General features: G+C 40.6%; 1 protein-coding gene across 15 annotated transcripts in view; it reads left to right on the forward strand.

Moving 5' to 3' along the window:
• PPP2R2B (protein phosphatase 2 regulatory subunit Bbeta) overlaps positions 1–16,613 on the forward strand; it is a 704,283-nt gene that overhangs the window by 669,893 nt on the left and 17,777 nt on the right. For all 15 annotated transcript variants that reach the window (XM_044947515.2, XM_044947519.2, XM_044947516.1 and 12 more), the window contains one exon: positions 9,228–9,397. In XM_044947515.2, coding sequence (XP_044803450.1) covers positions 9,228–9,397 — 170 coding nt within the window. The remainder of the gene's footprint in view (positions 1–9,227; positions 9,398–16,613) is intronic.

Here is a 16,613-nt window from a genome sequence, read left to right on the forward strand (position 1 = left end):
TCCCACCAACAGTGCAAGAGGGTTCCCTTTTCTCCGCACCCTCTCCAGCATTTATTGTTTGTAGATTTTTTTATGATGGCCATTCTGATCTGTGTGAGGTGATATCTCATTGTAGTTTTGATTTGCATTTCTCTAATCTTGAGAGTCCCCTGAACTGCAAGAAGATCCAACCAGTCCATTCTAAAGGAGATCGGTCCTGGGTATTCTTTGGAAGGAATGATGCTAAAGGTGAAACTCCAGTACTTTGGCCACCTCATGCGAAGAGTTGACTCATTGGAAAAGACTCTGATGCTGGGAGGGATTGGGGGCAGGAGGAGAAGGGGACGACAGAGGATGAGATGGCTGGATGGCATCACCGACTCAATGGACGTAAGTCTGAGTGAACTCCGGGAGTTGGTGATGGACAGGAAGGCCTGGCGTGCTGCGATTCATGGGGTCGCAAAGAGTAGGACACGACTGAGTGCCTGAACTGAACTGAAGGGCCTGAAACATAATAAGCTTCCCATAAACAGTAATTATTAATAGCACTGAATATCATTGCTGAATCAATGGAAGAAATTCATGGAGCTAATATTAAGACTTGGATAAGCATAGACATGTAATGAACTGCAGTGCTGTGCAGGTAGGCATGTTATGTATATTCTGGTCTCTGCATTCTACATGAATTTGTGATGCGTTGATTAAACATTATCTTTTTTCATTTCACCTTCTGGGGCTGTCACTTTAAGGCTTTACAATGCTGCCACACTGGCCTTCCAATATGCCTAACATTTGGAGAACATATTCCTAGGTATAACCTTGTAATACTCTTTTACATATTTACATCATTTAAATAGCCCCCAGGTTCTGAAGTCTTCAGTCCCAAATTCTCAAAAGAGTCTTTTTTATTGAAGTGTAGTTAACTTACAATGTGGTGTTAGTTTTAGGTGTACAACAAAGTGAATCAGCTATACATATATATTATTTTCTATTATTTTCCATTACAGTTTATTACAGGATATTGAATATAGTTCCCTGTGCTTGTTGCTTATCTATTTTCTCTTTAGTAGTTTGTATCTGCTAATCCCAGACTCCTAATTTAATCCTCCCTCCAGGCTTCTCTCTCTCTCTGGTAGTCACTCAGTCGTGTCCAATTCTTTGTGACCCCATGGACTGTAGCCTGCCATGGCCTGCCATGGCTACAGTCTTCTCTGTCCATGGAATTCTCCAGGCAAGAATACTGAAATGGGTAGCCATTCCCTCTTCCAGGGGATCTTCCTGACCCAGGGACTGAACCCAGGTCTCCTGCATTGCAGGCAGATTATTTACTGCCTGAAGCTCGAGGGAAGCCCCCCAAGAGGCTTAGTAAGTGAAATATGATCGGCTAATACAGAAGCAGTGCATGCTTTTCATGATAAAAATATCAGCAGCTGATATTTACTGAGGACCTGCTATGTGCCAAGCAACATGCATGCCTATTCTGCAGCTGGGAAAATGGAATCTCAGAGTAGAAAAGAAAATGTGAGCAGCTGATAAGTGACAGAGGCAGGAATTGACTGCCATGAGTGTGCAGTTTTGCCAAGTCCTTCCCATTTACCGACTCTAGCTGTCCAGATGCACTGGGTAGGGCGTGACCAAGCCTCAGGGCCATCATTCCTCTCTCTGTGGGGATGTTTGTATGGAGCATGCCTGGACTTTCTAAGTCCCTGGTCCTAATGAGATTACCTTGCAGAGAAACTAAGGTGAAAATCTAGTATCCAACTATGAGGACACCAGTCAGAGTCCAGGGGCCTTGTTAGTGCTTACCAAGAGGTAAGGGCACAGACTGAGACATTGGGTCAGAAATGGTATCAAGTTCATGTTTTTCTGTTTCAAAGAGTTTTTTAACTCTCAAGTTCAATTGTGATTGATCAGGTTTTTTCTGTTGTTGCTGTGAAAATTAGTATTTTGGTTTGGCTCATGGTATAATTCAGCAATGTTTGGAAGACAACTCATTAGATTATATTAGATTTTCTACAAAGAATTTGGGTTAATTTTTTATTTTATATTGGGGTATAATTGATTAACAAAGTTGTGTTAGTTTCAGGTGTACAACAAAGTGATTCAGTTATACATATATGTATAGCTAGTCTTCTTTTCACATTTAGATTATTACAGATATTGAGCAGAGTTTCCTATGTAATACAGCAAGTCTTTGTTGGTCATCTCTTTTTTTTTTTTTTAATTTTATTTTATTTTTAAACTTTACATAATTGTATTAGTTTTGCCAAATAGTAGTCTATATATACGTCAGTCCCAAACTCTCAATGTATTCGTCCCTCCCTTCCCCTTTGGTAACCCATAAGTTTGTTTTCAAAGTCTGTGTAGGGTACTTATTCAGGCTCTGTTTATACATCATCTTATATGTATATAAAAACATTATATAAAATATTTTTAAAATCCTAAAAAAAAAACCAAAGTCTGTGAGTCTGTTCCAGTTTTGTAAAAAATGCACTTGTGTCATTTTTTTGGATTCTGAATATAAATGATATCACATGATATTTGTCTTTCTCTGACTTACTTCACTTAGAATGATAATCTTCAGGCCCATCCATGTTGCTGCATATAGCATTTCATTCTTTTTAATGGCTGAGTAATATGCGATTATATATATGTACATCATTATGCATTCATCTGTTGGTGGACATTTAGGTTACTTCTGTGTCTTGGCTATTGTAAACAGTGCTTTTTTGTGGTATCTTTGCTTTTGGTATCACGGTGATGGTGGCCTCGTAGAACGAGCTTGGGAGTGTTCCTCCCTGTACAGTTTTTGGGAAGAGTTTCAGAAGGATATGGTGTTAACTCTTCTCTAAGTGTATGATGAAATTCACCTGTGAAGCCATCTGGTCCTGGACTTTTATTGGGAATTTTTTAATCACTGTTCAATTTCATGTCTGTCCATATTTTCTATTTCTTCCTGGTTCAGTCTTGGGAGATTGTACCTAAGAATGTGTCCATTTTATTGGATTTGGTTGCTCGTAGTAGTTTCTTATGATCCTTTGTATTTCTGTAGTGTCCATTGTAACTTTTCTTTTTTAAGGAAAATTGCTTTACAATACTTGTTGGTTTCTGCCATACATCAACATGAATCAGCCTCAGGTATACCTATGTCCCATCCCATCTCACCCCCATTGTAACTTTTCATTTCTAATTTTACTGATTTGAGCCCTCTCTGTTTTTCTTAATGAGTCTGGCTAAAGGTTTATCGAGTTTATTTATCTTTTCAAGGAATTAGCTTTTACTTTCATTGATCTTTTCTATTTTTTTCATCTATTTCATTTATTTCTGCTCTAATCTTTATGGTTTCTTTCCTTCTACTAACTGGGTTTTGTTCCTCTTTCTCTAGTTGCCTTAGGTGTAAGGTTATGTTGTTTGAGATTTTTTTTGTTTCCTGAAGTAAGACAATATTGCTATAAACTTCTCTCTTAGACATTTTTTATTTTGTATTGGAGTATAACCAGTTAACAACAAACAATGTTGTGATGGCTTCAGTGAACAGTGAAGAGACTTCGCCATACATATACATGTATCCATTCTCCCCCAGACCCCCTCCCATCCAGGTTGCATATAACATTGAGCAGAGTTCCCTGTGCTGTAAGCAGGTCCTTGTTGGTTATCAGTTTTAAACATAGCAGTGTGTACATGTCCATCCCCAATCCCCTAACTATTCTTTCCCTCCAGCCTTAACCCGCCCCCTGCCCCCAGCAGCCTCAGCTCGCCTGTTAGAACTGCTGCTGTGTTTGGGATCCTCGTGCTTTCATTTTCATCTGTCTCTAGGTATCTGTTTATTTCTTCTTTGCCTTCTTCAGTGACTCACTGGTTGTTTAGTAGCATATTGCTTAGCCTCCATGTGTTTGCAGCTGTTTTACTGCAGTTTTTTTTCTTATAGTTGATTTCTAGGCATTTAGCATTGTGGTTGGAACAATGCTTGATATGATCTCAATTTTCTTAAATTTACCAAGGTTCCCCCTCTGGTTGCCAGACCCAAAGGCTGGGGAGCCTGACATGGGGCCCAGAGCTTTCCATCCTGTGGCAGAACTTCTATAGTATGATGATTCTCCAGTTTGTGGGTCATCCACCCAGCGGGCATGGGGTTTGATCTTATCATGATTTCACTCCTCCTACCATCTCATAATGGCTGCTGCTGTGGATTTAGAATATCTTTTTGGTAGGTTCCAGCATCTTTTTTGTTGATGGTTGTGATTTTGGTGTTTTCATAAGAAGAGGAGAGATCACGTCCCTCTAATCTACCATCCTGTCTCCACCTCTAGATTTTCTACATAGAATTTGACAGGGACTCTGTAAGAGCATTGAATGGGCAGGAAGAGAAACTCCTGGGGGAAGAGTTACTCAGTAACCTGCAGGCTGTTTTGTTTAGCCAAAAACTGTAATAGAAGCACTTATCAAGCGGAACCATACTCAACTACCATTATGGTAGGTCAAAAATAATTAAATGTAGGTAAATATGTATAGCTCAATGTCATGCAAGCTAACCACTTATAAGCCCAAGATTTTGTTAAATTATCTAGCTTTGGTTCCAATCAAGCAACAAATTTTTTAGTTTTTTATTGAAGGATAATTCTTCACAGAATTTTGCTGTTTTCTGTCAAAACTCAACATGAATCAGCCATAGGTATACATATATCCCCTCCCTTCTGAACCTCACTCCCATCTTCTTCCCCATCCCACCCCTCCTGGTTGATACAGAGCTCCTGTTTGAGTTTCCTGAGCCATACAGCAAATTCCTGTTGGCTATCTATTTTACATATGATAATGTAAGTTTCCATGTTACTCTTTCCATACATCTCACCCTCTCCTCCCCTCTCCCCATGTCCATAGGTCTATTCTATATGTCTGTTTCTCCATTGCTGCCCTGTAAATATTCTTCAGTACCATTTTTCTTAATTCCATATATATGCATTAGAATACAATATTTATCTTTGTCTTTTTGATTCACTTCACTCTGTGAAGGTTCTAGGTTCTCTGTAATAGGTTCTAGGTTCATCCACCTCATTAGAACGGACTCAAATGTGTTCCTTTTTATTGCTGAGTAATATTCCATTGTGTATATCTACCACAGCTTCTTCATCCATTCATCTGTCGATGGACATCTAGGTTGCTTCCATGTCTAGCTATTGTAAATAGTGCTGCAATGAACAATGGGATACATGTGTCTTTCAATTTTGGTTTCCTCAGGGTATATGCCTGCTGGGGTCCAGCCCCGGCTGATCCAGGGTATTCGAAGCGGGGACGGCGTCGGCGAGGGTAAGGATACAATAGCTTCAATTAGATATTAATTAAAGATATAAAGAGTAATAGAATGAGGATAGCTCAGTAGGAAAATTCAGTGGAGAAAAGAGGCTGAGTAGCTTGGTTTACGCGGGAGACCAATAAAACTTCAAGACAAGAAGTTTGCACCACTTGCGTAGGCCGCAGGCGTCCTTCCGTTCTCCCGAAGGAGAGGAGACACTGAGGCCTCCTCGGTCAGATCTTAGAAGCCCAGGCATAATTAGCAAGCATGGCGGGTTCCACGCTCCAGATGGAGACTCAGCCAGAATTTGAGAGAGAGAGCGACATGGGGAGACCAAGTTTCAGTGAACAAGGCCCGCACTTTATTTTCCAAAGTAGTTTTTATACTACCTTAAGTTATGCATAGAGGATAATGGGGGAAGGGGTGGAGTCATGCAAGGACAGCAGTTCCTGGTTCTAATCGAAGCCAGGCTTTCAAACTTATCATATGCAAAAGTTCAGGTGATTGACATCATCTTCTGGCCCGGAGGCCTGTTAACATTTTAAGAAACTTATTTTTCTCTAAAGGTGATTATTCCAAAGTCAGGCACCAGCCTCCAAAAAAGCATTGGACAAAGCTGCATTTTACATTTCTATACACCCATTATATCAATCAATACACTGCCAAGGACACAGTAGGTAAGGAGTATGGAGACTTAGCAGCAAACATTGGCCCAACAAGTGAAAAACCCTTCACCAATACAATTTCTAATCAATCTTTTAACTACTCAAAAGAATCTGTGTTTAGACAGCTTAGAACATCTCCTGCCTCTCACAGTTGGGAGGCTCTGGACAATCACATGTGGCCGGAAAAACCTATTCAGGCAGGCTAGAGGACTTTCAAAGGAGTTTGTAGGTTGAAACACTGTCACACCCAGGAATTATTAACTGGAGCTGTAAGCTAACTCTTTTTTCAGAGAGAGGTAGTGGGGGACAGCCCCCCGTAAAGTCAGGTGCACGTGAAAGCACAAAGCAGAAAGTAGGCAGACTCTGGTTTTGGGGGTAGATGCTCGAGAATTTCCAGGGGGACTCCTGAGGCTCGATCCCGCCTTTGCGTATGCCGAGCCTCCTTCCTCATGACCTTTGTCATGGGCGGAGTTCCTCACGCTGGCTCCCGGCAGTGATAGAATTCCAGTTGAGCTAATCCAGATCCCGAAAGATGATGCTGTGGAAAGTGCTGCACTCAATATGCAATATGCACTCAATATGCAATATGCCGGCTCCTGGCATATGCCTAGGAGTGGGATTGCTGGGTCATATGGTGGTTTTATTCCTAGTTTTTTAAGGAATCTCCATACCATCTTCCATAGTGGCTGTATCAATTTACATTCCCACCAACAGTGCAAGAGGGTTCCCTTTTCTCCACACCCTCTCCAGTATTTATTGTTTGTCGAGTTTTTGATGTTGGCCAGGTGACATCTCATTGTAGTTTTGATTTGCATTTTTCCTAATAATGAGCGAATTGAGCATCTTTTCATGTGTTTGTTAGCCATCTGTATGTCTTCTTTGGAGAAATGTCTGTTTAGGTCTTTTCGCCTACTTTTTGATTGGGTTGTTTGTTTTTCTGGTATTGACTTGGTTGAGCTGCTTTTATATTTTGGAAATTAATCCTTTGTTTCATTTGCTATTGTTTTCTCCCATTCTGAAGGTTGTCTTTTTACCTTGCTTATAGTTTCCTTTGCTCTGCAAAAGCTTTTACATTTAATCAGGTCCCACTTGTTTACTTTTATTTCCATTACTCTAGGAGGTGGGTCATAGAGGATCTTGCTTTGACTTATATCATCAAGTGTTCTGCCTATGTTTTCCTCTAAGAGTTTTATAATTTCTGGTATTACATTTAGGTCTTTAATCCATTTTGAGTTTATCTTTTTATATGGCATTAGGAAGTATTATAAATTCATTCTTTACATGTAGCTCTCCAGTTTTCCCAGAACCATTTATTGAAGAAGCTGTCTTTGCCACACTGTATATTCTTGCCCCCTTTGTCAAAAACAAGGTACCCATGCAGTGCATGGGTTTATTTCTCGGCTTTCTATCTTGTTCCATTGGTCTATATTTCTGTTTTTGTGCCAGTACCATACTGTCTTGATGACTGTAGCTTTGTAGTATAACCTGAAGTCAGGAAGCTTGATTCCTCCAGCTCCATTCTTCTTTCTCAAGACTGCTTTGCTATTCAGGGTCTTTTGTGTTTCATATGAATTGTGAAATTTTTTGTTCTAGTTCTGTGAAAAATGCCATTGGTAATTCAATAGGGATCACACTGAATCTGTAGACTGCATTTGGTAGTATAGTCATTTTCACAATATTGATTCTTCCTACCCAGGAACATGGAATATCTCTCCATCTGTTTATGTTGTCTTTCTTTCATTAGTGCCTCATAATTTTCTGTGTACAGTTCTTTTGTCTCCTTAGCAAAGTTTATTCCTAGATACTTAATACTTTTTGTTGCAGTGGTACATGGGATTGATTCCTTAATTTCTCTTTCTGATTTTTCATTGTTAGTATATAGAAATGCAAGTGATTTCTGTGTATTGATTTTGTATCCTGCAACTTAAGCAACAAATGTTTATTGAACATTTATGTGCAAAACCCTCAGTACAAAGGTAAGAAAAAACAAAATTCTGCCTTCAAGCAGCTCACATCCTAGGTGAGATAAGCTGTGGATTGTTAAATACTAATGTGAAAAGTGATGCTTTCTTTGGGAGAGAACCCAAGCAAATGGTAAGTGAACAGGCCAGACCAAGTGTGATAGGACTTCAGAGAAAAGATCATTTGGTCTAAAATAATATGTAAGTAAAAGATGAGGCATATGAATCAAGCAGAATATGACACAATTGAAGGAGGAACCATCAGGAAATAAAAATGGGAAGTATCCAGAGGTATGGTGTACATCCAGTTTGAACTAGAGAAGTTCAAAAAAAGGTTAGAAAGATGAATTAAGGCAGCTTAATAAGCTGCAGTGTCTTTTATTCCTGTAAGTGCTTTCTTTATTCCCATAAGTGAAAGTCAGCTGAATCTATGGGAAAAGAAAAGCAGCAACTGGATACCAGAGCAAATAGAAAACACAGACAAAAGACATTGTAGCCAGAGTTTACCTATGAGACTGAGGCCCAGGAAAGTTAAATAACTTGCCCAAGGTCACACAGCTAGACAGTGGTAGTCTGACCTTAAGCCTAAGGCAGTCTGGCAGCAAAGTCCCACTATTAAACATCATGATCCAAGAGAGATGAATACGTATGTTCACATGAAAACTTGTACATGAATATTCATAGCAGCATTATATGGTATATAATATAATAGTATAAAATATATGTATAGTATGATTCCATTCATGTAAAATTTTTAGAATAGGCAATTTCATAAAACAAGAAAATAGTGTTTGCCTAGGGCTGCAGAAATTAGGGAATGGGAGTAAGTGCTAATGGGTATGAAGTAGTTCAGGGTTTTTTGTGGTGGGAGGAGATGATGCAAATGTCCTAAATTTAGGCTTTGTTGATGGTATTATCTTTAATATAATCACATAAACTGTAAAATTTAGATGAGTAAATTCTATGGTATATGAATTACATCTCAAAAAAGTACAAAAAAAATGTTAAGCGTCTAAGAAGACTATATTTTGGTATGTAGCAATGTATACCACTGCTGGTATCACAATGATACCCAGTGACCATGGGGAAATGTGAAACAGAGCTTGTGCAAGCGGTCAGCTCTGTGAACGGGACAAGTCCCATGAGAGTCCTTCCATGAGAAACATGATATAGAAACCAGTGACAGCTTGTTCTACTGCCAGGGAGCTGACAGGTCTGCGCGCCCGATTCCAACCCTAAGTTAGATGGTTGGCTTTCTAGCTGGCCCAAACACTTTCACATCAGTTAATAAGGAGGTACTAAATTTGTTGTCTTTTGCTTTTTATTCTGCAGTTTTTGAAGAGCCAGAAGATCCAAGCAACAGGTCATTTTTCTCTGAAATTATCTCTTCAATTTCGGATGTGAAGTTCAGCCACAGTGGGAGGTATATCATGACCAGAGACTATCTGACCGTCAAAGTCTGGGATCTCAACATGGAAAACCGCCCCATCGAGACTTACCAGGTACAGACCCCCACCCACCCACACGTACACTGGGCACTTGAGGGTTCCGAGTCAGCCTCTGCCTGCAGGGGCTTACAATGTAGAGCAAAAGACACAGTGATTCACTTCAATATCCAGAAATAGCTGGTAGGCAGGTCAGTGTAAGTTTGGATAGATCTAACCTAAAGGAGGGAGAAGGCAATGGCACCCCATTCCAGTACTGTTGCCCGGAAAATCCCATGGATGGAGGAGCCTGGTAGGCTGCAGTCCATGGGGTCGCTAAGAGTCAGACATGACTGAGCGACTCCACTTTCACTTTCCACTTTCATGCATTGGAGAAGGAAATGGCAACCCACTCCAGTGTTCTTGCCTGGAGAATCCCAGGGACGGGGGAGCCTGGTGGGCTGCAGTCCATGGGGTCGCACAGAGTCGGACACGACTGAAGCGACTTAGCAGCAGCAGCAACCTAAAGGAAAGGTCAGGAACTACCCTGAGGCCCTAGGGATTACAGGCTGGGATGAGGGAATGGATCTGGCAAGAGAAGTTGGAGAAAAGTGCTGGTGAAATGGGTGAGAAACTGAGAGGTGTCCTGGAAGCCAACTGGAGAAACCATCTCAAGGAGGAAGTCACCAACTGCTGAATAGTGTTGTTGAATCAAGAGAAGACTGAGAAAGGGCCACTGGATTTAGTGACATGGAAATTGTCAGGTGACAGAGGGGAAGTGGTAGGAATAAATGTCTGATTGGAGTGGGTTCAAGAGAGATCATAAATGGAGGATGTGAATGTAGTGAAATTTGGAAAGAGATTTTGTTTTGAAGAGGAACAGAGAAATCAGGTAGTAGCTGGAAAAGGATGCAGGATTGAGGAAAGCATCACAGCTTGTTTTAGGGCGATAGAAACAAGCCAGTAAAGAGTGGGCTAACTGAAGCAGTCAGCTTCTCAAGGGAACATACTCCGTTGCAGAATTAGATATAGTTGAGATGGACCATTCATCCATCAAAGCAAAGAGAGAAAACAGCTACAGATGCAGATTTGTGTGGGAACATACAGATGGTTTCTGCTTCTATCTTACAGTCAAATAAGAAGCAAGATCATTAGCTGAGTGAGAAGGGAAAGTGTAAAATATTCCTCTAAAGGAGCAAATTGACTAGGGCACTATGGTGGGGTTGCAATGGGATCCACTTATTTATATATTTTAAGTAAGACATATCTGTGTGATTGTAGGTTTCTTCCCAGCCACCTTGGTTCAGGTAAGGAAGGGCAGAAAGTTAGATTTAACCAGTGGTGGGCTTTTACCAAGTGACTACAAGGGAAGGAGGGAAAAAAGGCAAGTTTGTTGAAGGTATTGATTAAAGGAGTGATTGGAATGAGGGGCCACTGAATCTAAGGTAGGTAAGGAGGAAAATGAAGAACTGATAGAACCAAGACACTAAGGGCTTGAATTAAAATGATAAATATCACTCTATTGCTGCCTCTTATTAGACAAATACAGTTACAGTGATGACAAGGCTCATAAAATGACCACAAAAGCAAAGGACAAAACTCATTGAAAAGAATGAGGCTAAGAGTCCAGAGTGAATTTCTAAGAATGATGGCAAGAATGGTGATGGAAGAGAGATCGAGGCACTAGAGTGGCTTCCAAGCATGAGGCAGAGGGACTGTTGATGATGTAAGAAGGATGGGGAGCAGGAAGTAAGTAGTGTTTGATGGCATAACTTTGAAGGAGCTGAGGCACGAATGATGGTCCAGAGGAATACAGAGCCCACTCACCTTAAGTCCAGCTGCCACATGAGAGGCCTCGGGAGAAGCAGGAAATGTTCAGAGAGGAGGTTGAGGACACTGAGGACTTTGACGGCTGACTGTGATGCTGTAAAAGGTTTGGGGGCCAGAATTGCAGAGGAGGTGGAGGTAGTCTGAACCACAGGGTGAACCGCAGGGGTTAACCAGATAGCATCCCCTGTGAGCTGGCCATCTTACTCTCCCCTAACCCTTGCCCTCAGGCTCCTGCTAACAGCCCAACCATTTGGTATTAAGTGCAGGAAATAGATGCTAGGAGAGTGTTGTTGACAGAGGTGTGGGCTGCTGGAGAGCCCCAGCTAGAGAAGAGTGGATTAGGCACCGTGGGGGAGCAATTGGTACTTTAATTTTTTATTACACCACATTCATTACCAGGATCATAGTAAGTAAAGAAAGGAATACTTGTATAGAGATAGGTTTTAAGCATAACTAGTAAAGTAAGAATTAAAAACTGAACCGTTAAAACTATGTTTTAATTATTCCTAAGTAAGCATTGAGAATCTGCCTGCAGTGCAGGAGACCTGGTTCGATTCCTGGGTCAGGAAGATCTGCTGAAGAGGGGAAAGGCCACCCACTCCAGTATTCTGGCCTGGAGAATTCCATGGGGTCGCAGAGAGTCCGACACGACTGAGCGACTTTCACTTCCAAGTAAACATTACCCTGGAGATGAGCTGGCCTTTCTCAATGGATCTGCAACTGATTTTTCTTCCAAAATGAAAGCTTCATTTTTGTGGCTGCTTTTTCAACAGCAGATTTCTCAGCTAATCTATGGTACTTTTATTTTAGACAAAGACTTAACAACAAAGCTAGCTAGCTGTGCTCTAAAGTGATTAGCATTTTAAACTCATGATTCTCAAACTACATTTAGCAAGTGGTAAGCTTAGAAATCTTTGTAGAATACTAAGAAATAGAACCCATGTATGGAAATTAATGCAAAAATTTATTTTAGATGGTGTATTTGAAAGCAATCTAGTTAAGTTTATCAGAAATGGTAAACAGACTCCTTAAGTGAGTGTCTGGAACATGGTTAAAAGAGATAATAAGGTCATCAGGCTCCACAAGTACATGATGTGAGAATCTCTGTGTTGGGAGACTCAGCCTAGTGTCAAGAAGGCCACACCCAAGCTCACTGGAACAGAGCGAAGAAACAGTATTTGGAACATGAAGAGAAAAGCATAAAAAAGGATGAGTCTTAAGGTAAGACATCCACGTGAGTGCACTGAGAGGGAGAAACAGTTGGCTAAGCAGATTTCTATGGTACAGGCTTCTTGGAGATGTTTCTTGTGTCTGTGTCTTGCCTTTTTCTCTCCTCTGATGGTGAACAGTTGATGTTCTCTGCCTAACGTTTCTTTCTTACAACAGAATATATATGGAGCATACCTTCATAGTCCATAATCTTCTCCTGTAGATGTCCTCACCTGGAGGTAGTCAGGAGCTCCCAGAGGGTAGAGGCTGGAAGGAGAAAATAAGTGTTCAGACGAGGTTTTCTCTTTGAATCTTTCCTGACTTTTAAGGTCTGGAGAACCTCTGTGCTGGGAGACTCTATTGGTTTGTTCTTCTGTTTCAGGGATTGACAAACTGTTCCTGTAAAAGGTTGTCTTTTAAGTCCTAGAGTTCTTGGTGAGGTGATTGCTGCAATAAGAGGCCCGCAATTTCAAAGTGCACACGCTTTGTTTGATAATTATCACTCACCTGTAGGGTTTCTGTAAGACAAGGCCAAAGGCGAATGGTCAGGGGACAGGCTGAGCAGGATCTCAAATGGCACACTGCTGCCCAATTTATAACCCTTAATGCTCTGCTCCTTTTAATCCTAATTATTCAAGGCGCTATTTGGTACTTCCCCTACCAAAACAAATTTGGGGTGCTTATGATAAAATAAAATAATATTCTAGTCCCCACTTATAATTTTATAATTCCTTGATCATTGCAGAATTCTGAGAAGCCTGCATTAAACCTGCTTAACCAAGTGTTTCTCCCTACTCAGAACACTCATGGGTATGCCTTACCTTAAAAGTGCTCTGTACAGCTGGTAGGAATGTAAATTATTACAGCCACTGTAGAGCATAGTATGGAGGTTCATTGCAAAACTAAAAAGAGAGTTACCATATGACTGAACAATCCCATTCCTGGGCATACATCTAGAGAAAATCATAACTTGAAAAGATACATGCACCCCCACATAGAACTACTTAAAATAGCTAAGACATAGAGTCAGCCTAACTATCCATCACCTGTTGCTGATGTATGGATAAGGAAGGTGTGGGGTGTGTATATATACACACACATACCATACATATATACGCACAGGGATATTACTCAGCCATTTGCAGCAACATGGATGTTCCTAATATTATCACACTAAGTAAAGCAAGCCAGAGAAAGACTAAAAAATGATAGAAAAAATTTATACACAAAACAGCAATAGTCCCACAGATGGGGAAAGGGGAGATAAATTTGGAGTCTGGGATTAACATAAATACGCTGCTGCTAAGTCACTTCAGTCGTGTCCCGACTCTCTGTGACCCCATAGATGGCAGCCCCCCAGGCTCCCCCGTCCCTGGGATTCTCCAGGCAAGGACACTGGAGTGGGTTGCCATTTCCTTCTCCAATAAGGGAAAGTGAAGTCACTCAGTCATGTTTGTCTCTTTGCGACCCCGTGGACTACAGCCTACCAGGCTCCTCCATCCAAGAGTACTGGAGTGGGGTGCCATTGCCTTCTCCGATAAACACACTACTATATATATAAAATAGCACAGGAAACTATATTCAATATTATACAATAAGCTGTATAGGAAAAGAATCTAAAAAACAATACATAATGTATATGTATAACTGAATCACTGTGCTGTACACCTGAAATTAGCACATTGTAAATCAACTCTAATATAAAATCAAAAATTTTTTTAAAATTGTAAGGACTGGTCTTGTGGGAAGGAACCCAGTCATCAATGACTAGCACCTCGCCTGAGAAGGGAGATACACAGGGGATAGTTCTAGGTGTCTTCATACATCTAACAGTTGATCTCAAGCATGTTTCCAGGAAGAAGAAGCTGTAGCCTTAAGTATTAATATAATGAGCCATTTTCACATTTTCCTATAGAATAGGGGTTGACAAACTGTGACCTGTGGGCCAAATCCAGCCCCGCATCTGTTTTTTGAAAAGCAGTTTTATTGAAACAGCACACCTGGTCATTTACCGATTGTCTACGGTTGCCTACAAGGGCAGAGTCAGGTCATTGTGACAGAGACTATATGGCTCACAAAGCCTAAAATATTTATTGTCTGACCCTTTACAGTAAAAGTTTGCCAACCCCTGAAATAGAAGAACAAACCAATAGAGTCTAACCTTGCCAGGCCTAGAGTGGTCTATCAGCTATACACAGCAGGCTCCACAAGTACGTGAAGTGAGAACCTCTGTGTTGGGAGACAGCCTAGTGTTAAGAGGGCCATACCCAAGCTCACAGGAGCAGAGCAAAGAAACAATATTTGGAACATGGAGAGAAGCATCTAATACGACAGGCTTTAAGTTCCCTCTTACTCTGCTCTCCACATGCTTCTTGTGTCTGAGTCTTACCTTTTTCTCTCCTCTGATGGTGAATGAATAGTCAGTGTTCTTTGCCAAAGATTTCTTTTTATGACAGAATATATATATGCAGCATACCTTCATACTTAATGATCTTCTCCTGTAGACATCCTCACTTGGAATTAGTCAGGAGCTCCCAGAATGTAGATGCTTGAAGGAGAAAATAAGGCTCAGTCTGTGCTGTTCCTTCCCATCTTTTGTCTTTTAACACTTAGTCATAGAGTTCTTGGTGATGTGGTTCCAGCAATAACAGGCCCACACGTCCACTCACCTGTAGTGTTTCTGTTGGAAAAAAAAAGCCAAAGGGGAATGGTTAGGGGTCAAGAATGGTTCACAAAAAAAGGCACAGGCTAAGCCAAAGGCACACTACTGCCCAATGTATAACCTTACTGCTCTACATCCTTCAATCCTAATTATCTTTGGGGCAGTATTTGGTTCTCCCCCTACCACAAACAGATATTTGGGGTGCTTATATTAAAATAAAATAATATTCTATTCCCCTCTTATAATTTTATAATTCCTTGATCATTGCAGAACTCTTGAGAAGCCTGCTTAACCAAGCATTTCTCCCTGCTCAGAACACTAGTTATGTATGCCTTTGCTATAGAAGTGCTCTGAACAGTTCGTGGGAATGCAAACGAGTACAGCCACTGTGGTGAGCAGTATGGAAGTTCCTTAAAAATATGAAAAGATAGTTACCATATAACCCTGCAGTCCCACTCCTGGGCATACATCTGGAGAAAATCATGATTTGAAAAAACACATGCACCCCACGGTTCCTAGCACTGTTTACAATAGACAAGACATGAAAGCAAACTAAACGTCCATCATGAGTCACTGATGAAGGATAAAGAACATGTGGTGTATGTGTGTGTATATACACACAATGGAATACTACTCCAGCCACTTGCAGTATGTTTAGACATAGAGAAATGAAATAAGCCAGAGAAAGGTTAACATGATGATACTTTTAACAAGGATTCAAAAAAATGATATAAATGAACTTATATACAAAAAAGAAATAGACCCACAGACATAGAAAACAAATTTATGGTTACCAAATGAGAAAGGGAGGGGATAAATTTGGAGTTTGGGTTTAACATATACACACTGTTATATATTTATAAAATAACCAAGAAGTTCCTACTGAATAGCACAGGGGACTATATTCAATATTATATAATAACCTATATGGGAAAAGAATCTGAAAAAGATAGATACATGTATGTATGTAACTGTACACCTGAAACTAACACAACATTTAAATCAACTATAAAATAAACATTTTATAAATGTAATACTCCAAAATAAAATTAAAATTAAAATGAAAAAGATTATAAGGACTGCTCCAGTGTGTAGGAATTCTGTCATTAACTACTAGCACCTTGCCTGAGCAGGGAGACATACCATACAGGTGATACTCCTAGGTCTCTTCATACATCCCCATCAGCTGATCTCAAGCATGTTTCCAGGAATACGAAGCTGTAGCATTAAGCATGATGGCCTAGTTTCATCTTTTTCTATGAACAGGGGTTGACCAACTGTGACCTGTGGGCCAAATCCAGCCTCCTATGTTTTATAAAAGCAGTTTCATTGAATCAGCCACACCTGATCATTTAACCATTGTCTGTAGCTGCCTTCATCCTACAATGGCAGAGTCGGGTCACTGTGACATTGTGGCTCACAGATCCTAAAATATTTACTGTCTGACCTTTCACAGGAAAAGTCTGTCAACCCCTGAAGTAGAACGAACCAATAGAGTCTAATCTTGCCAGGCCTACAGTGGTCTATCAGTCATACAATGGCAGGCTCCACAAGTCCATGATGTGAGCACATCTGAGTTGGGAGACTCAGCCT

The sequence above is a fragment of the Bubalus bubalis genome, chromosome 9 (genome assembly GCF_019923935.1).
Source record: "Bubalus bubalis isolate 160015118507 breed Murrah chromosome 9, NDDB_SH_1, whole genome shotgun sequence".
Taxonomy (NCBI): Eukaryota; Metazoa; Chordata; class Mammalia; order Artiodactyla; family Bovidae; genus Bubalus; species Bubalus bubalis.